Raw genomic sequence first — 21,053 nt, 5'->3', positions numbered from 1 at the left:
GGAAGAAATAATGACTCTCTGCCAGCCCAGGTCTCCTAAACAGTGCCAGGGTCCTATATTCTCTTACCTACACACTATTTCCTACGGATTGTTGTAGATGAGTCATGTTAGAACTCCACATGGAGCCTAAAAAGAGCTGCAGTGGTGGCTAGGAAGGCATCAAATCTTAGGGCACATCATCTGAACACAAGGGACATAGCGCCCATCACAGGAGCCCTACGTTGTAGTCAGGGATCATATTGTGTTTTTCTTCCCACCTCACCCCATTTCTTAGAAAATGGGCAGTATTTGGTTTGAAAGGAGGAATTATGACAGGTTCTCTGTATAGGCATGAAACACAGGACAAACTCTTCTGGAGGGTTGGGCAATGCCTCACACAAAATTACAGGAGATTCGAATGAGCAGTTGGTAACGTTTCTCCCGAATCTGAAGTCCGTGACACGCTTCAATGTGTTATCTCCGATTTGGATCGGAAAACCTCCTGAGTTCTTAAAGAAAACTTTTTTTTTAAAAAGATAAAAATGCTGCACATGGTGGGGCAGCCCGGGTGGCTCAGCGGTTTAGCGCCCGCCTTCAGCCCAGGGCGTGACCCCGGGGTCCTGGGATCGAGTCCCACGTCGGGCTCCCGGCATGGTGCCTGCCTCTCTCTCTCTGGGTCTCTCATGAATGAATACATACGTGAATGAATAAATAAAATCTTAAAAAAAAATATGCTGCACATGAGCTATACCTCAGATGTACTGTAAATAAGAGGAGCGACGGTTTTATACCAACAGCAAGGGGGACTATTTGACTTACTCAGCGCTCCTCTACACTGGCTTCTCCTCATTTCTGCCCACGCCTCGTCCACGGAGCGTGAACAACAGGCATCCTCGATCCTAACAAAAGAGTTGCCGGCACCAGCGCGGCCACGAGAGGCGACGGCGCGGCTCTGGGTGTTAACGAGATACCCACTTCGCGCTCGCTGCAGCAAGACTCTTTCCTCGGGGCCAGCCCACGGGGAACCCAGCTGTCGCCAGGCCTTGCTCACCTCAGCCTCTAGTTTCGCTTCCCCGGGAGGCCCCGCCTTCCAGCCGAACTGACCAATTAAAGCTCCTCACACATTGGTGAGGAAAGAAAAAAAAAAAAAAGCGCGTCTCGCGAGAACCTGCGGAGTGCCGGCGGTTCCCGCGGAGACCTCGCGAGCGGAGCCCCGGGGGCCGGCTGCGCCGTGGCCCCGCCCCTCGGGAGCGCGGGCGCGCGGTGGCGGGAATTTCGCCTGTGCCTGACGGAGAGCTCGCAGACGCCGCGGTTGGAGTCCCAGAGAGGGTGGAGGTACGCGGTGCACCAAGCGGGGGGCTCCCGGGTGCGCGGGACACGGGCCCCCTTGGGCCTGCAGAGTGGGGACCTGGCGGGACTGGCCTCCCCGCCCGGAGGCCTGAAGATTGCTGCGGGGCCGTCCCTGAGCCCCACCCCGCCCGGGCTGTGCGCCGGGGCGTTTCCGCCGCGCTGCTCTAGGGAAGGAAACGGGCTTCGGTACGTTTCGGTAACGTTGCGGGTGGAGGCGTGTCGGGACCCGGAGCCGGGTGGGTCCTGCCCACTTTGCTTTCCTCTTGGCGCCGTCCGGGCTGCGGGGTCCGAGCTGGATGTGGCGGATGTGAAGTTCCTGCCACAGCCAGCCGGGGGTGCATTCTGCCTAAGTTCTGTCGGCCTTAGCATCGGGGTGTGGGGTGGGGAGAGTCGTTGAGCAATTGGCTTCTCGGGCTTTTTTTTTTTTTTTTTTTTTTTTTGGTGCTGGGATGACTTTTTGAGAACTTTTAAGTCTCTTGGCCCGCCCCGCCTCCTGGAATCTAACCACAGTGTCTTTGGAGTCTTGGATGATAATCACGAATCCCACACATTTCAGGGCAGAAAAAGTGAATAATGGAAAACTGTTCCGCTGCGTCGACGTTCCTGACCGACAGCTTGGAACTGGAGCTGGGGACAGAGTGGTGCAAACCCCCTTGCTTTTCTTGTGGTTTTGACAACAGAGCAGGAGGAAATCATTTTTCTGGAGAGTCCTACCTTTCCAGCGGAGCCCTTAAACGGTAGGTAAAAAAAAAAAAAAAAAAAAAAATGTCGGAGATTTTCTTTTTCCCTTCTCAAATTTTTCACCAGCTAGGAATGCTGTTTTATGATTTCAGTCCGCACGAGCCGGCGTTCAAGCCATGCATTTGTATGTGGGCTTAGTGTCTAACATGGGTGCAGGCCCCGAGTTCTGTTGTTGGTTGCCTGGTTAGAGCTTACCTAAAAGGTTTTTGGATATTGAGCAGAACTTCCTGCTACCAGATGTTTTCTTATTTCAGTGCCACCCAAGCTTTGGGTAGAAAGCTGGCTACTAATTTCCCTTTTACTTAAAGTGAATTCTGAACCTGGCTGGCCTTTTTGAAGTGGTATATCCTTCTAAAACATGAAATAATATTCTGGACCTTCTCGATGATTCTCAGGTTAGACATACACATAGTTTTGTTGCCCTAGTGCTTCTAATCCTGTGTGCCTATACAGACTTATTTTCTTTTTAACTTTTTAATAAATAAACCATATTGCATAAATTCACAGGAACGTTACTCTTCAAAGTTCTTGCCTTGGGCAGATGTACACAACTTGCGGCAAAACTGCAGTTATTAAATTATTTTGGGAATACCCGCCGAGTCAATTTGAGTCAGGAAGGAAACCATTTTTGTTGATTTTATAATTGTACCATGTTTGGGACCTTAAAAGAGATACTCCATTTGATTGAGCTGCCCAGACATGGCCCAGAACAACCTTTAGCTGTTTTAAAAATTAAATGTCCCTTCGAAGGATGAAACTCTTCGACTGAAGACCATAGGCAAAAGTATGTTCCCAGACTTCTTTTTGAGTTTTTCCCCTAAGTCACACTGCTCTTTAGTTACACTTTTTAAAGTCACTGTATATAACTGAATTTTCATACAATCTAAATTTAGTATTCCTGAATATGTAAGATACCAAGGCATATTATGACTTTATGACATCATTGTTGACGTGTCACATAAAATAACGGATTTATATAATGACAAAAAAGATACGCGATAGTATGGGATTTAGCGTACTTTTTATGATTTTAAATCAGAGTTTCCATTTCAGATTATTATTGAATCTTGATCCTTTACCAACTAATTTTGAAGAAGATACAGTGGAAATATTTGGCATTCAGTGGGTTACTGAAACAGCATTAGTGAATTCATCAAGAGTTCTCTTTCATTTATTCAGGTATGTTTTGCTTTGTTTTTAACTACCTTTGAGCATAGATGCTATTCAGTTGTGTAAGTTCCATTGCTGGGTGGTTTCTAATAAAGATACTACAAAAGCACCAGTAGAGTTGTTTATATTGGTCTCTTGACTTATCAATAACAACAATCAAGTAGGGAGGACTGGGTGGCTCAGTGGTTGAGCGTCTGCCTTTGGCTCAGGGTGTTATCCTGGAGTCCCTGGAGTTCCTGCGTGGAGCCTCCTTCCTCCTCTGCCTGTGTCTCTGCCCCCCCCCCTCACCTCCCTGTGTCTCTCGTGAGTAAATAAGTAAAATCTTTAAAAACAAGAAACAAAAAACAAAACAAAAAACAACAATCAAGTAGTCATGTTTGGAGCGGTGATTTCACTGAGTTTTTTTTTAGTGAATCTTCATTTTTTTTTTCAGACTTTTTATTCTATGTCTGGCATCATTTATTGAAGACAAATATTTAAGGCTTTGAACTATATCACAGTTTTGGAAGAAAACTAAAATACTGCGTTAGTTGAATCATCATAGTCTTTTATTGATTTTTTTTAGAGAATGAACTCAGACTTTCCAAAAATCTTTCAGACTGTATAGTAATATGATTAGTTGATATGATTAGCTTAGACATCATTAAAAAATTTTAATGAAATTTTCCAAACATAAACAAATGTAGCAAGAATACCATAATGAACCTTCACATACTTCCTCAATGGCAATAGACATCAAGATTTTATTTCATTTCCTTCATCTGTCCCTTTTCCTCTTTTTTTTTTTAATTTTTTTTTTAATTTTTATTTATTTATGATAGTCACAGAGAGAGAGAGAGAGAGAGGCGCAGAGACACAGGCAGAGGGAGAAGCAGGCTCCATGCACCGGAAGCCCGACGTGGGATTCGATCCCGGGTCTCCAGGATCGCGCCCTGGGCCAAAGGCAGGCGCCAAACCGCTGCGCCACCCAGGGATCCCGATTAAGTATTTTTTTTTTAAGATTTTATTTATTCATAAAAGACGGGGTTGGGGTGGGGCAGAGACACAGGCAGAGGGTTCCATGCAGGGAACCCCATGTGAGACTCGATCCCGGGACTCTAGGATCATGCCCTGGGCCGAAGGCAGGCACTAAGCCACTAAGCAACCCAGGGATCCTCTGGGTTAAGTATTTTTAGCAGATTCCAGACATCCTGTTATCTCACCCTTAAATATTTCAATAAACATTTTCTAAAAATACGAACTTTTAAAAAACATAAACAGTATCTCTATCACGGTTAACAACATTCATTATCATTTAACAGAATACTTACCATTTAAAACCCAGTCCATATTTAGTTTTTACATGGTTTTGAAGTGGAATCAGTTGTTAAATTATTATCCAGAAATACATTAAGAATATGTATGTGGTTTATTTAAATGAATTTTCTTTTAAATGAAAATGGAAAGATGGAGAGATTTCTCCTCATCCCCTGAGACCTTGTAAAGGGACACTGTATCAGTGCCTTGTTATGTGTTTTATTGGGAAACAGGTTGAGTGAGTGATTCTCTGCAAACCTGAACATTATAGAATGAGTTGAGTCTTTATTCTGGACATAGGTCATGAAGATGGGTCCATATTTAAAGAGTTGAAAGGCAATTAGGAAGAATGACAAGAGCTTACTTTCAGGTGTTGAAGGGGGACATCATGAATATTACTTTCCTTGATAACTCTAGTCTAAGTTATTCTATTCCTTTTCTGAACTTCAGTAGTATAGTTGTTTGATACAATTTAACATTTCATTATATAACCGTTAATCTAGGGTTTTTATATAAGTATTTTAAACTTTCTGAGAGTATATAAACAATATCTCATGATAGTAAGGTCTATGATACTTATATATACATATATGCAGCTTTTAATAGAGGTTTTTGGAAGATCAGACAAAAAAGTGTGTTTTATCTTTTCTCCATCTTTACTATCTAAAGTTGACCCTGTAATAAACATTCACAAAGTATGTTAAACATTGGCAAATGAGAGGTTATGCACATACTAAAGCTATGTAATAGATTTGAAAACATTATCCCTATGATTATTATATGCTTTAAACTTTTTTTTTTTTTTTTTTGCTTTAAACTTTTACAAAATTAACTTACCTTACATTTTTGAAATTAGGCAGCAGCTGTACAATTTGGAAACCTTATTACAAGCCAACTGTGATTTTGGTAAGTTTTAAGTGTTTTTAATGGCAAAAAGGATTGAATTACACATCTGTCTATGATGCATATTGGGATATCATAGTAACATGGAGGAAGAAGCATTAGGTTAGAAGTTCATGATAGTGTTTAGCATTCAGAAAAATACGACACTTAAATTTTGAGATTTATAGTATTTTCTGTATTTGTGATAAAATTGATTTAAGGCTAAACATTTTTTAAGTGAATAAGCAACTTGCTTTGGGAGTGGGAAGTGAGAGAAATTGCCTGAATTCATGCTGCCTTCTTTGCTCTTCTTTCTGTTTGTGTTTGACGTTTAATGAGTTAGTCATTTGGGGGGTTTGGTATATGTTAAGGTGGTGAAGGGAATTGAAAGGCAGTGTGTTTTAGTGCAAGCTAACTGCTTCTCCTTTCTGGCAATTGTGCTATAGTGTAGTAATTAGAATCATGGCACTCTGGTCAGCCTGGGTTCCAACCCTACCTAACTGTCAGTCTCATACCAGAGAATAGTTCCCATCTCATTATTGAGTTCTTGTGAGGATTAAGTGATATCATGCAAGTGCTCAGGCTAATATCTGTTATTGGTGATGCTCAGCAACTAAAGATCACCTGGAATACACCTTTGGTCAATGACAGGTTGAGTATCTTACTGACAGAAGAAGGAAGTACACCCATCATGAGGAACAATTGGGGCTTCTCAGTAGAAAGAGAGGGGCTTGTGATAGGGTTTGTACTAGTGCTGGCTGATTTGGAGTAGAGTTTAAGGGGGCCAGGCCTTTTATTTTTGATTGGATGCTGTTAAGAAGCAGGAACAGTGTAATGAATATGTTAATTTTTGTCTAGGAGATAGGGCCAAGAAAGACAGGCTAGGGAAGGTTTTAATTAGTAGCGTAGTAATAGTCATGTTAGCTGCACAAGGGAAATATTTTGTTTTTGTATTTCGTTTGTTTTTCTGTAATTGCATAGTGCCATGTTTCTGTATTCAGACATGATTACAGAGAGATTTTGCTTTTGTCTTGTTTCACCATAATCACAGAGTGGCCTTGTCTGATTTGATTATTTTTGATATATTTTGATAATATTTTTTATATCATATTTTGGGAGGGAACATCATGACCTAGTTGTTAGCAGTCGACTCAGGACTGTTTTGTTTTTTCAGTATGTGCTCAGTAAATGTTGAGTATTATTTATCGCCTGAGGCTCTGTTTCATGCCAGGTACTATATAAGGTGACAATGAATCAAAGTGGAAAAACCTGTCAAGTTTGTAGTTGGTAGGACATACAGACACATAAGCATAGGATAGATGGAAAGATGATAGATAGAAAAGTGTAGTAATTGTGGCAAGGATAAGCTGCTGTGGGAGCCACGGGCTGTTTATGTGCCCATCACAGAGTGATGCCACATCTCGGGTCTACAGAGATGAAGTAGAAAATAGGTAGGCAGAAATTTTGAGGACAAGAAGAGTTCCAGATAGAAACAACTGTATAGACCAAATCATCGAGATGTGTTAAAAGTTCAGGCAGCAGGAAGTGCTAATTATTTTTGATTGGATCAGAATGTATGATAGAGTCATGAATTGGGAAGGGATGAAATCACAAATGAATTGCTACTTGTATGGCTTATAAATTTTTTTGTCACTGCCCACTATTTAGACTTTGATTAACAATCTGTTTTGGTTTCAGGGAAGATATCAACCCTACACTGCAAAGCAGACAGTATTAGGCAGCAGTGTGTGACATTTCTTCATTATGTCAAGGTTTTCATCTTTAGGTAGGATGTCAAATGAATATTTTTATTCCTGCATGAATTTTTGAGTGCAAGTTCATCCAGACTCTAGTTATTTATTGTATCTATTTTTTTAGGTACCTGAAAGTACAAAGTGCTGAGAGTCCTGTTCCTGTCCATCCCTATGAAACTTTGGAGGCACAACTACCCTCTGTGTTGGTTAATGAACTCCACGGATTACTTTTGTATATTGGACATCTATCTGAACTTCCCAGTATTAATCTAGGAGCATTTGTAAATCAAAACCAGATTAAGGTTTGACTTGTTTCATTTAATTATTAAATCATCAGTTTTTTTCTTTGCACAAGGAATATTCATTCATTCAAGAATGAGGGAAACTACTCAAGAGTGAAGCTTGGGAACCAGATTGCCTGACTGAAATTCTGGCTCCTCTTCTAATTATATGCCATTGGGCAAGGAAAACCTCTGGCCTCCGTCTCCTCATGTGTGTAGTTGGTATATTTTTCTAGTTACTGGGAAAATTAAATAAATTAAAATTAATTAAATAAAGTACTTATAGTATAATCTATACTAAATCTATACTAAAGCAGTGATAGCTGTTCTCAATTCTAGTTTATAAAAAAAATTCTAGTTTATAACATGCAAATATGTACAAATTTCAAAGCAAAAAACCTTTATTTTTAAAAATTTGTATCATTTTTCCCATTGATAAAGATTTGGGGAAACCCTAGATTATGTTATAGTAAAATTCAAGATCATCTTATAAAAGTTACACTTTCAAAATCATAGCAGTATTTCTATTCTTAGTAACTTTTGAGACTTTTTTGGAATATGATTAAGATTATTTAAACTATGCTCTTTTTTTCTACCTGTGAAATCATTCCTACTGAAGGTTTGTTTTTTAAAAATTTGTATTGACAGCATGACCCAGCTTATAGATGTAATTAACAAATTCTCCATAGGAAATGTGAGCTTATATGAATGGCAAATTACAATTCCCCATGGGATTCCCTGAACTCTCAACTTCTTTCCTTCTATTTAACTTTACCAATTTGAATAACATTTGGATTTTAGGAATGTGTCTTTGACAAAATGTAAAATATGAAAAAATGTTTATTTCTGTGAAATTTAACAACAAAAAAAATGCACTCTTCTTATCAGGGACCAATATATGTCATATTAAAAATAAAGAGTCCTAATCCATAGAAGGCAAATAGGTAATTGCTTTTTGTTTTTTTAATTTTTTTTTATTTTAAGGTAATTGCTTTTATTCATGACAATAAATATTCGTGGAAAGGTTATGGAGGAAGGAATATTTTTCCTTTATTTTGGTTTCTATAAATGGGACTGGCTTTATTTTCTGGATATTCATCAAATGCTTAAGAAAATAAAAATTTGGGCACCTGGGGGGCTGGGTTGGTCTTAGGCTCAGGTCATGATCCCAGGATCCTGGGATGGATTGAGCCCTGTATTGAATCTCACTCCCTGCTCAGAGGAGAGCCTGCTGCTTCTCCCTCTCCCTCTGCTCCTGTGTGCTTGTGCATGTACCCCCCCTCTGCCTCCCCCAGCAAATAAATAAATACAGTCTTTTTTTTTTTTTAAGATTTTATTTATTCATGCCAGAGAGAGAGAGAGAGAGAGAGAGAGAGAGGCAGAGACACAGGCAGAGGGAGAAGCAGGCCCTATGCAGGGATTCCAAAGTTGGGACTCGACCCCAGGTCCCCAGGACCACAGCCCAGGCCGAAGGCAGTGATGAACCGCTGGGCCACCGGGGATGCCCATAAATACAGTCTTTAAAAAAATAAATAAAATTAATAATTTATCTAACAGCGGAAATAAAGACTGCAAAGTTTCTCAATAGGTTTTGCTTTTCATAAGCTTTTTAATTAGGCAAACTTGAAAAGAGGGATTTGAAGATCAGAAGGCTGAATTTTTAAAGCATATAAGCAAAAAATCATACCCTGAAATACTGTTCTTTTCTGAAAAACAACAAATGATCTTACAAAGTGAAAGGTATCTTTCAAGGCTTTGTATATTTGTGTTGTACCTATCATATGAAAAGTATTGATTTAATTGGTATTTTCAGTTAAGCATCTGTCTTTTATTATTTTTAAGGAACTTTTTTATTAGAGAATATTTATTGGATATTATGTATTACAATTATTTTCATAAAGTTTTCTTTTTTAGCACTTAACCTGCTTTGCTATGCAGATGGTTTAAGTTTTCTATATAGTTTCATTTGTCAGGTTTTCCTTGTGTGTTATCTCTTGGGTGTTAAAAAATGTACTTTTTTTGTACAATTATCTTTTTATCTCTTTATAAATATGCTATGAAGTGGGAAATTTTTTTTTTAAGGTGGGAAATCTAACTTTAGTTTCTTACAAAGGAGTAAATTAATAACCAGTCTTTTTTTTGAATGATCCATGTTTTCCCCACTGATTTGAGATACCATGTTAATTTCTCTTGCCTATTTTTGCTGTTTACTTATTATCTATTTCTGAGCCAATGCTGTTTTATTAGTGTAGCATTTTTTTTTAAAGATTTTATTTATTTATTCATGAGAGACAAGAGAGAGAGGCAGAGACATAGGCAGAGGGAGAAGCAGGCTCCATGCAAGGAGCCAGACGTGGGACTCGATCCCGGGACTCTGGGATCATGCCCCGGGCCCGAAGGCAGGTGCTAAACCACTGAGCCTCCCAGGAATCCCTAGGGTAGCATTTTATTTTGTTTGCAAATGTGATAAGATAAATTCCCTCTTTATCATTCTTCCTTGTTCTCTTAATAGGCCATGTATATCATTGTATTTATTTTTAAGATGATATTAAATGTTGGCTGGGGAAGGTTATTTACAGTCCTGCAACAGCACAGTAGTTAAGAGCATTGGCTTTTGAATCAGATAGAATTAGATTTGAATCTTAATGCATGAATTGAAAGGTAAATTTCTTCACTGCTTTTAACTTCAGTTTTTTATTTTTATTTATTTGTTTATTTGTTTGTTTGTTTATTTATTTATTTATTTATTTATTTATTTATTTATTTATGAGACACACAGAGAGAGGCAGAGACATAGACAGAGAGAGACGCAGGCTCCATGCAGGGAGCCCGATGTGGGACTTGATCCTGGGACTCCAGAATCACACTCTGGGCTGAAGGCAGACGCTTTACCACTGAGCCACCCAGGCGTCCCTTAACTTCACTTTTTTAAATGGGCATCTCAGTAGTGTCTACATGATAGTCTAAAGTTCTCCTGTTAAATACTTTATAGGAGTTCCTGGGTACTCATTACATTTCAAAACATATATCCTAGCTAAAGTCTAAAACAAGATTATGAAAATAGGTAGTTAAAAAATTCTCTTACTGCCTTGCAGCTGACCAGAGGTTGGTTGGAAGGGACCCTTAGTATACAAGTCTATTCAGCAGCCCCAAGGTGGGTCTGTCCTAAACCATCAGATGAAAATATGCTTTCAAAGATCTTCCAGTGAAAAAAAATCCTCTAATGAACAAGACCAAGTCTTTCCCTGAGCTATTGAATAGTGGGTAGGTTAATTGGTTCTTTATCCTTGTGCTTATGGAGGACTGTTGTAATATACTATAAAACACCTAACGTACTATGAATTCTCAGTCACAATTGATAATGTCATTCACAGCTTTTTCCACCATCGTGGCATTTATTACATCTCCACTTAGATATCCATTGGCTGGTGCTAGAAATTCTTCACATGCTTGGTGAAAAATTCAGTAAGTTTATGGATTTCTGATTTATTTCCTTTTTAAATCTAAACCTTAAAAATTACAAGCAATAAGTACTTTCTGGGTTTCTGGGTTTTTCCTTTTTTATTTTACATCAAATAGTAACCAAAGTAAAAAGTCTTACTCCTTTTTTTAGGAGAACAGTTTGGTCCATTTTTCTTTCCATACTTAGTATCTTACCGTACATATATAGAAATTTGTGGGTAGGATTTTTGTCTTTGTTTCTAACTAAACACAAATGGTAGTATTCTGTGTAGTGTTTTATTTATTCAGTAGCTTTTTAGATATCTCTTCATGTCAGTACATATAGTTTATATTTCATTCATTTAAGGGCTATATATGTTATGGCTCTATCATAATTTATTTAGTCAAGTCTATTTTTTAATATTTCAGCTACTTCTACTCTTTTTTAGATTTTATTTATTTATTCATGAGAGACAGAGAAAGTGGCAGAAACACAGACAGAGGGAGAAGCAGGCTCCATGCAGGAAGCCTGATGTGTGGCACTCGATCCCGGAACCCCTTGGATCATGCCTCAAGCCGAAGGCAGACGCTCAACCGCTAAGCCACCCAGGGGTCCCAACTGCCACTTTTTTGATACTACAAATGATATTTCATAGAACATCCTTGTGTATATATGCATCTTTGAATACATGTACAAGTTATTCTATAGAGTAGATTCTTAGCATTGGAGTGGCACATTCAGGTTTAATATTGTAAACACTGTTGCTGTACAGTTTCCCCAATTTATCTATACTCTGAGCATGCCTTTACCTTATTCTTTTGCCAGTAGTGGATACTATTAATTATTTTTATTTTTTGCCAATTAATACATGAAAAATGACATTGAAACTCTGTTTTGCAATTTTCTCAGTACTAATGAAGTTGAACATCTTTCCATAATTTTGCTGTTTTTTATATTTGCTTTATTACTTTTTCATTATCTTTTGCTAATGTTTCTTCTTTAAAAAAATTAATTGTTCATATATATAATGGATAATGCTTTTTTATTTCGCATATTGCTTATTTCTTGGTCTTGCTATTTGGCATTTTAAGAGTCTATTCTCAACTTAGTAATCTTCAATAAATATTACTTATTTATAAATTATCAATTACTTAAGTTATAAAGACATCTATTATCTTCATTCCTGGTTTTCAGTAAACCAATAAATACAAAAATACATGTATGTATATATGTATATGTGTGTACACTTACATATTTATACACACAAATGTACAAAGATGTCTACAAATACATAATTTTTTCTCTCACTTGAACTTTGTATATCAATATATTTCCTTAGAGCAATTCTAGAAGGTGTACTTAATCTGATATAGGTACACATTTTAGTATCTTATCTTGGTTTGCTCTCTTCACACCACAAGCATTGTGTGTGATTAATTTATCAGCATTTGTTAAAAAAAAATGTTTCAAAGCCTTTAATTGCTTAAAAATATTGAGGATTTTCTAGCACTTTTTTTTTTCTTAAGTGATATTACATTGTTACTTTCTAAGGATGGCCTCATTAAGAAAAGAAATCAATTAAGTGGCACAAGAGAAAATTGAAAACTTTTTTTAAAAAATGTGTATCAGTGATCACATAAGAAAGGAATTATCCTCAAATTTAACTTTTATTTCTAAAGAAATTTGTTTTTACCTGTGTATGTTGCAGTTTTGTCGTTAATTTAAAGGCGTGGAGTTACTTTGCTTCTTCTGAATTAGTAAGATCTGTAGTTATAAATAGAATATATTTTATTTACATTTTTAGAACAAGTTGTATACGGTCATCAGTTTATGAATCTGGCAGGTGACAATTTAACCAATGTCAGCCTATTTGAAGAACAATGTGAAAATCTCCTTTGTGATTTAATAAGCCTGTCACTCAACAGATATGACAAGGTAATCTTTTAAGAGTTTATTTGTATTTTTAACACTAAACGGCAATAGTCCTTAATGTGTGTGGTTTATAAGAATTTAATCTGAAATGGTTTACATGTTATTTCTCCTGATTTTATATTTATTAGTATCTGGGAGTTGAATGGGAGAAGAATTGTTTTGAACATTTAAAATGGGCTGAAATTAACAGAGGCATTTTTTAATTTTTAAAAATAACCTTTTCTATCTTATCAAAAATAAATAAAAACAGGATGTTTATGACAACGGGAAAGTTAACTTCTATTCAAATAGGAGAGTCCAGCTCTTTAATAATATATACGTAGTTACATAAAACAGTAAATGAGTACTTAACTAAAATCACTTGACAAATTTAAAGAGAGATTTTGTTTTTCAAAAACGGTCTAGAATCATGGGGGAAATTACGTGTTCTTATTACATTGTGTTTAATAGAATGTTTAATACAGTGATTTAAAGATTCTGCATTATCTACTCATTTTCTAGCAATGGAAATTTGAAGATTATTATCTGTTTTATCAAACTGTTAGCACAAACCTTACAGGAAATCAAGATTTATATAATTTCTTAAAATTTAGATTGTTTTTTATGTATTATCAAAGTCATTTAAATCTTATCTATGTAATTTTACAATTAATATAATTAGTGGATTAGCCAAATACCATTTAGTAATACCTTAATAGTTACCTCACTCTGTATTACGTTAGAAACATGAATGTAGTATATGTGAAATAGTAATTACATAATGAATTTCTGAAGTCTAGGTATAACTTAAGTATATGTATCTATCTAGGTATACCCGTATAGTGCATATGCTTTTTGCATCATATAGGGCCATTAAGGATATATTTGTTAAAAAAAAATGCTTAATCTAAAATTGCTTAACCTTTATAAATCCCTAATGCATTTGTTCTGACTTGTAAAATTTTTTTAGTCTGCTGTACAGTGAATTAAAATTTGTTTCTAATCTTTTTATTAGAAGATTTTCTTTTTTTTTTTTTTTTATTAGAAGATTTTCTGTTGTGGCCGATGGATTAGATCACAGTTAGGAAATCATTACTCCCAACCCCCAGAAAAGAAATCATTGCCCTAAGGCCAAATCTCTAACACATTGTCTGTTTTTGCAAATAAAATTTTATTGGAACACAGCCCATCTTTTTTTTTTTTTTAATCTATTGTCTATGGCTGATGTTATACAACAACCAAAAGCAAAGGCTTTTTTAAAGGTTGAAAATAAAGTTCATTCTGTTTTTTTAGTTGTAAAATGGGAATTTAGGGACTTCTGGGTGGCTTAGCCAGTTGGGCATCTGACTCTTGATCTCAGATCAGGTCCTGATTTCAGGGTCAAGAGTTTTTGCTCCATGCTGGATGTGGAGCCTACTTTAAAAAAATAAAAAGTCAATTGGGAATTTATTTTAAAATTTAATGGAATGGCACATTTTTTGTAAACAATTTTATATAATTGAGCATCAGTTTTAAGTCATCTAAATCCTTCTTTTAAAACATTTGGAGAGTTATGTAGCATGTAAAATTCTCCTAATATAGAACTTGTTCTGGTTCTTCTCCACAGGTTAGGCCTTCTGAAGCATTAGCAAGTCACCACTGCTCATGTTTGTGCATTAAAGAATTATGGATTTTACTTATTCATCTTCTAGAACACAGAAATAAATGGTCTCTTTCAGAAGTAAGTTGTAAAATTGATGTGTTAATTATTATTCCTACTCTTAACATTGAATTTTTGCAGTGATTTTCTTCAAGAAAAATGTTAAAGTTCCTTATTTATGATAAGACAATCACCACCAACAAACAGAGCACTGAGTACCAAATACTTAACTACATTTTTAACCCTAAAGCGATAATATGAAACTTCTAGAAGTGCAGGATTTGACTCTTATTTTCTCATGTTTTTTGTTGTTCTATCAAGAATCTTTTAAGCTAAAATATTTCGTATGATCTATTAATCCAGAAAACAACTTAGTTAAGAAATAGTGCAGATTTAGATTTGGGGAGATATAAAATAGGTTTTTATTAATGAATTTTATGGCATTATTTCAAGAAAGGAGGAAGAAATGTGCAAAGGGAACATGAGAAATTTTCTTGCACCTCATTTTGAGCCAAGTCTTCAGAATGGGGCTTTATTTTATCTCAGGTATTATGGATTAGTAGAAAAATATTTATAGTACAAATAATTATGAAGTGATACAGTGATTCATATTATATGAAAAAGTCTTGATTTTTCACAAATTTTATGATTTCCTGATTCCACAATATGGGGCTTGGGTGGTGCTATCTCTTTAATAACAAATGTATTTTTGCGTTTTACAAGTATTATATTTTTGGTTATTATATTAGCAGTAAATTTACTTAAGTATAAATTTAATATCTTTATTATTAAGTAAGAAAAAATATTTTCTTTGTGTTTTGGTTTGTCAGTAGAGTTCAGGTTTCTTTGGTGAGATTTCAACATTACAGAGTCTCAGGATTTTTTTCCTTTGATCATTTGCCAGGATGTTTTCTCTCACTGACATGGTAAACATGAATTTTCCCATTTTCTGCAAAGCTTATCATTATTTAAGAATTGTATATTTCTTTATAATTGTTCTTATTTTACTAGTTTCAGACTTGAACATACAAACTACATATAGTTAATGTAGGCATGTTCATACTTGTTGCTGTTAGTCTTTACTAGAGTAGAAAAGTAGGCATAATTTACCAATACTATAGAAATTTGCACAGTAGTCTGTATTGTTTAACCTAAATGATTTATCTGGTGTTCATTTTATGTAGTACCCAGGCTTACGTGTCTTAAAATAATGAAAATCTGAGATCATTTCTGGTTTTTTTTTTTTAATGCAAGTAAAATAACTGATATTATACACAGGCTTTGAAATCTTATTTTATTTTTGAATTCAACTTTAGAATTTTCTGTGTCTGATAGTAAGACATTTTGACTTTCCTGCTGAAAAAATAATCTAATCATGCTGGATATCATATAATAAGCATTTACATGTGTCAGTGAGCTTGTAGAAAGTGAGAAATCTGAAGGCCAAATACTAAATGTAGGTGGGAACTCAGGTCAGCTGAACTCTAATGCTGCCCCATAATCTTAAAACCAATTGGTACATTATATAAACTTGAACATTAGCTTTCATATGTTATAAGAAAATAGAAGACAAAGGTCAGAGTTAACCCAAGTTCATAGCCTACTGATATACTAACTGCCCATAAATCTGGGTCCCCAAAAGGATGAACTAGAAGCTCACGAAATTTGTAAGGAAAATTGCCTTTTACTCTGATGCTTTGCTGTTTAAAATTGCTTCAGTATATTTGTTATTGCAAGCCAGCCTTCATACAACTTTATAACCTGAATTGGTGTTGCCTAGACTGTCCTAAAAATCTCAAGCTGATAACTTCTAAGCAATCATGGACAATGAGTGGATACTTAAACCTATATCTTTTCAACTAACCCCCCCCAAAATATAAAATAGCAAGAACAATTAAACTATACACACAAACACCCCACACGTGAATAGCATAACTATAAGATGGGAATGATAAAAACAGTAAGTTAACAGTAAAAACCACCAAAGCTCTACCTTCAAACTTTCTACCAAGCAAGGGCAGCCTGAGAATAAATGCTCAGAGGAAAGAAAAAGGGAACTAACAGTAGTCTTCAAATTGGTCTAAAACCATCACGAGATGTGAAAATACTGAGAATGTTTCCTTGTAGGTCAGAGAACTGACTATGGGATAGAACCTGAAAATGTATATATGACATGAGGAGGCAGTCTTTTAAGACCTTTTGGAGAATAAAAAGACAAAAAAGGAATGCTGCCCTTGGTGATTGGGTGATGAAAGGAAATAAAAGGAGATTAAAGGAGAAATGATCTTGTAAAACAAAAGAAAAACAAAACAAAATCAAAGCTTTCATGCCCATTCTTCTGCCACCACTACCACCAGCAAAAAAGAAAAAGGAAATCCAGGAAAGAAATGGGACTTTGGTACGTTGACAAGAGAGGGTTCCACTAAACTAGAAATCTTTTAAAGTAGTCCAGATCTACTAAATAAAAGAAAGGAGAAAGAAACTTTGAAACAAGTCTTTATAAAATTACTAGTAGGAAACAGTTGATACACTTTGTCTGATGAACCCTTTCCCACCCAAAAAAAATTGTGAAGCAGAAGGAAATTGTAAAATAACATTCTAGATTAGATTAAACAGACAAGCATTTGGGGCTGACAAAAACATCCTGAATAGAATATTCAGATGTTAAAAACAAGTAGGCTAAAGCCAGAAGTGAATGAAAAGAATAGATGGAATGCAGGAGAGAAATGAAAGAAAAAAATCATTTTAGAGTTGACTAATTGACAAGGTGCCCAAAAAGAATATACTCAATTGAAAATTTAATCAGGTATGGAAAGGACAGAACACAACCAAAGGAATAAAAATTAGATGAAGAGAGGAATATAAAGAATTAGAGAAAATAACTGAAATGGAAGATAAGCAAAGAAGAAATCATCATATGTATAAATGGAGTCTCTAAAGAAGATAACAGAGCAATAAGATATAGCAAACATTCAAAATTATTATCCAAGAAAAAAAAAAAGAGCTAATTCTACATATTGAAAGAGCCTACCAGATAACTTCAAAGATTAGCTCCAGATAATCATCCCAAGACCTATCCTGCTAAACCTATTTGACTTCACAGAAATACAGAAAATGACTTTAGGTCCTTTAGGAGATCATCAAATTTTCCAGACAAAAAGACCAAATAACTTACAAAAACAAAGTAATTTGACCTGCACTAGTCTTCAAAAACATCATTAAAAAAAGGAAATAGCGGAACATTTAAAAAGACTCAGAAAGCCTTCCTCCTTGTGAGGATGCATCCAGAAGTCTGCCATCTAGAAAAGGGCCCTTATTCTACCATGATGACCCCTGATCTTGGACTTCCAGCTTTCAGGGTGAGTAAACAATACAATATAACAGAGCCACCCTCAGCTTAGAAAAAAAGTGATGTAGATCCTATCTTTTACTCCATAGAGATTATATGGACTGTAATTGTGAGATGCTTAGTCCCTTGATAGAGAGCTCAAGACCAAGAAAAAGTGACCAAACCAAAAGGAAACAAAACGACAAAATTTTCTTCTAAGACAACAAAGAAGCAAGTTAAAAAATATTTTATTTATTTATTCATAGACACAGAGAGAGAGAGGCAGAGACACAGGCAGAGGGAGAAGCAGGCTCCATGCAGGGAGCCCAATGTGGGACTCGATCCCGGGTCTCCAGGATTACACCCCAGGCTGCAGGCGGCGCCCAACTGCTGCGCCACCGGGGCTGCCCGCAATTGAAAATTTTAGGAAGAGCAGGGCAGCTTCTCTGCCTCATCCACCTGGAGTTGATGATACAGAAGACATGATCATTGACAGCTGGCTAAGCTCAACATAGGACTTGTTCTTAGAAGCTTTCCAGACTGCTGAAAGCAGAGGTTTTTTTGCTGTTGTTTTTGCTTGTCTTTTTCTTTCTTGTACAGTGATTTTAAAACTTTGTAGTGTGGCAACACTGACTTGTGGAATGCACTTGTTTTTAAAAGAAGTCATGTTGTGTGCACGTGCATACTGACATTCTTCCAGAAGTATTTAATTCCATCTCCTCACCCCTTGGCTTCTTCCACCCCATCCCAAGAATGAAGGAGGTGAAGATTGAGTGGGATTTGGAGTTTTCCTGATGAGTAATAGACATTTTCCGCAACCTGGTCTGTGTTCAAAGGAAATTATCAAAAGGGTAGAGGATGTTCAGGGTTTTTAGGTTATTTTCAAATGATGCGTGGGGTGCTGTTGACCTTTGTAAAGCCAACAGGATAATGCTTCCCAAGGGAACATGGTAAGAAGCAATTAGAGAAGCCTAAGAGAGACTCAGAATATTTGGAAATTCACATACACCCCAAATTAGGTGGGAATTCCAAGAACAGAAACTAATTTGATCAAGGACATATTTGTGTTCCAGGAGATATTCTAAACATGAAGCTCTGCTAGATCTATCTGTATGACTGTTTTCTTGAAAACCCAACACTCTATCTAGTAAACATCAATTAGACTTCAATTTCAGAGAAGGAAAGCAAATTAATATTCCTTGAGTGATACTTCTTAGGTGCACCCAAGTAGAATGGGTATGAGGTTAAGTAAACTTTCAAATAACAGTTAGAATATGATAATTGGGGCTTCCAGTGCAGATTTGATGCTGCAGCCCATGTTTTTTTCCTATCACATAATTATGTAAGAAAGTGCGTGTTTAAGAAAGAAAAAGAAAAGGAATAGCTAAATTAATTCACTTCTCTTTTGGGGAAACAGACGTAAGTATATTTTACTTGCACTACCCAAAGTTCCACAAATAAGGTAGTGGACACCTGTGCTATACCATGTGCAATATAATAGTTTCTGATCTGTACAAATTATATTTTAGTTGCCATGTGTATGTATACATTTATATGTGTCACCACCTTTAAGCATTATAAAAAGATTATTACAAAAGTTTTCTGTGAAATAAAAATATCTTCAATACCAAAAGCGACAACCCAAAGTTTCAAAATGAATGGGCCAAGGATTTTATAACTTTGACCCTAGCAATTGTACTTCTCAGAGTTTACCTTTAGTATACAGCAATTTAAAAATGCGTATACTTCAGGCCCTTTATTGCATTGTTTGTAAAAGCACAATGTTAAAAACTACCTACGTGTCCATACACAGGAGAGTAAACAAACCATGCTGTGTTAGCACATGGAGTATTATGTATCTGTTCAGCAGGATGAATAAAATATCTGAACTGATGATGGTTTGATTTCCAGGATTTATTGTTAAATAAGCAAGGTGCAAAAGAATGTTTATAGGATGCTACCTTCTGTGTATGAAAGTAGGGAAAATAGGAAATGTATATGCTTAGTTGTGCCCAGTAATACTTGAAAGACAAGTCTGGAACTATTGAAATTGGTGGGTAGGAATCAAAGATTGGTGAGTGACAAATGGAGTAGAAGGATTTGAATGTGTTTTGACTTTAGAACCATGTTAATCTTTAACATGCTCCAGAAATAAATCACTGTGTACAGAAGAGGAATTTAATGGAAAATAAAGAGAAACATTTGAACCTAACTGTATTATAAGTGAATAACACAAGGGAGGAGTGATGGGTGGACTGACCTAGATGACTTGGAATGCATTATTTTGACAATTTCTCTAAGGCTAAAGACAAAAAAAAAATATAATGAACTTCAGATCTTGGACTCTTATTTGTAGATTTGTCTTACAGTGTTATATATAACAATTTTTAACAATTGGGTTAGCAATTTTAAATATTTGTACTCTAGGACTGAGCAAATTAATGAATATATTATGGGTAATTAAAAGCAGCTTTGCCCCTATTGGAAAACTGAGTTATAATTATGGAAAGAGGGTAAGGTAGAGTGAAAGATGTTTTGGAGTGGAATTTGAGATATAAGTATGAAATAAAGTTTTTTAATAATTGGAACTAGATAGATGTGTGTACATAGATGCATTTCCTATCTTATCCACTAGGTGGACCTACAAATGATGATTTCTGAGTAACAATGAGGAAACTGCAATGTCTTGGTCTTATAATTACCAACCTCCAGTAAAAAGAAACAAAGCTCCTTTGGTAAATGACTTGATCTTCCAGGCTGATATATGGAAAATAAAAAATGAGCATGGAACATTCTGTACCAGAAACTAAGGACGTACTCAGAAAACAATGAAGACATATCAAAAGGACAAAGGAGCCAACATGAAGATCTCTCACACTCTAAACCTGAGATTTTTTGAGAAACAAACTAAACGATAGCCAAGGATTGTAATCTATACAATATGAGCTTGTGGGTCCATACTGATATAAATAAATGAATAAATAAATGGAAAGAAGGGAAATTCTTAATAAATGAGGATGTTGATGATGGAATTAGAAAATCATCAGTTGACAACCTCCTTAGTAATTGTATCAGGCAAGAATCCTCAGTAGCTGACAAAGTATGATGAAAAATAGTATTTGCACAGGTTGATAAGTATCCACACAATAACAATTACAAGAGGAACAGTTACTTTACAGTGTAGTCTGGTGAATACCACCTTAACCTTGGGATCAAAGTTAACCAATAATAGGACCAATTGGTATTATGTATCTTCAGTATGATGCAATGAAAGAAGAGA

At 36.0% G+C, this 21,053-nt stretch overlaps 1 protein-coding gene across 3 annotated transcripts in view; it reads left to right on the top strand.

Moving 5' to 3' along the window:
* The first annotated feature begins 1,235 nt into the window (after nucleotides 1-1,235).
* The window catches only part of MMS22L (MMS22 like, DNA repair protein), a 129,503-nt gene continuing 109,685 nt past the window's right edge, over nucleotides 1,236-21,053 (top strand). For 2 of the 3 annotated variants that reach the window (XM_055329988.1, XM_055329986.1), the window contains exons 1-9: nucleotides 1,236-1,314; nucleotides 1,886-2,066; nucleotides 3,124-3,249; nucleotides 5,393-5,442; nucleotides 7,117-7,204; nucleotides 7,297-7,474; nucleotides 10,828-10,918; nucleotides 12,700-12,830; nucleotides 14,413-14,526. In XM_055329988.1, the coding sequence (XP_055185963.1) occupies nucleotides 1,903-2,066; nucleotides 3,124-3,249; nucleotides 5,393-5,442; nucleotides 7,117-7,204; nucleotides 7,297-7,474; nucleotides 10,828-10,918; nucleotides 12,700-12,830; nucleotides 14,413-14,526 (942 nt within the window). In that variant the 5' untranslated portion in view covers nucleotides 1,236-1,314; nucleotides 1,886-1,902. Of the gene's footprint in view, nucleotides 1,315-1,500; nucleotides 1,516-1,885; nucleotides 2,067-3,123; nucleotides 3,250-5,392; nucleotides 5,443-7,116; nucleotides 7,205-7,296; nucleotides 7,475-10,827; nucleotides 10,919-12,699; nucleotides 12,831-14,412; nucleotides 14,527-21,053 lie in introns of those variants that run through there. The other variant, XM_055329987.1, reaches the window with a different exon arrangement.

Source organism: Nyctereutes procyonoides, unplaced genomic scaffold (assembly GCF_905146905.1).
Source record: "Nyctereutes procyonoides isolate TBG_1078 unplaced genomic scaffold, NYPRO_anot_genome, whole genome shotgun sequence".
Lineage (NCBI taxonomy): Eukaryota > Metazoa > Chordata > Mammalia > Carnivora > Canidae > Nyctereutes > Nyctereutes procyonoides.
The sequence above is the reverse complement of the archived record's forward strand: the minus strand, read 5'-3'. Positions and strand labels throughout refer to the sequence as shown.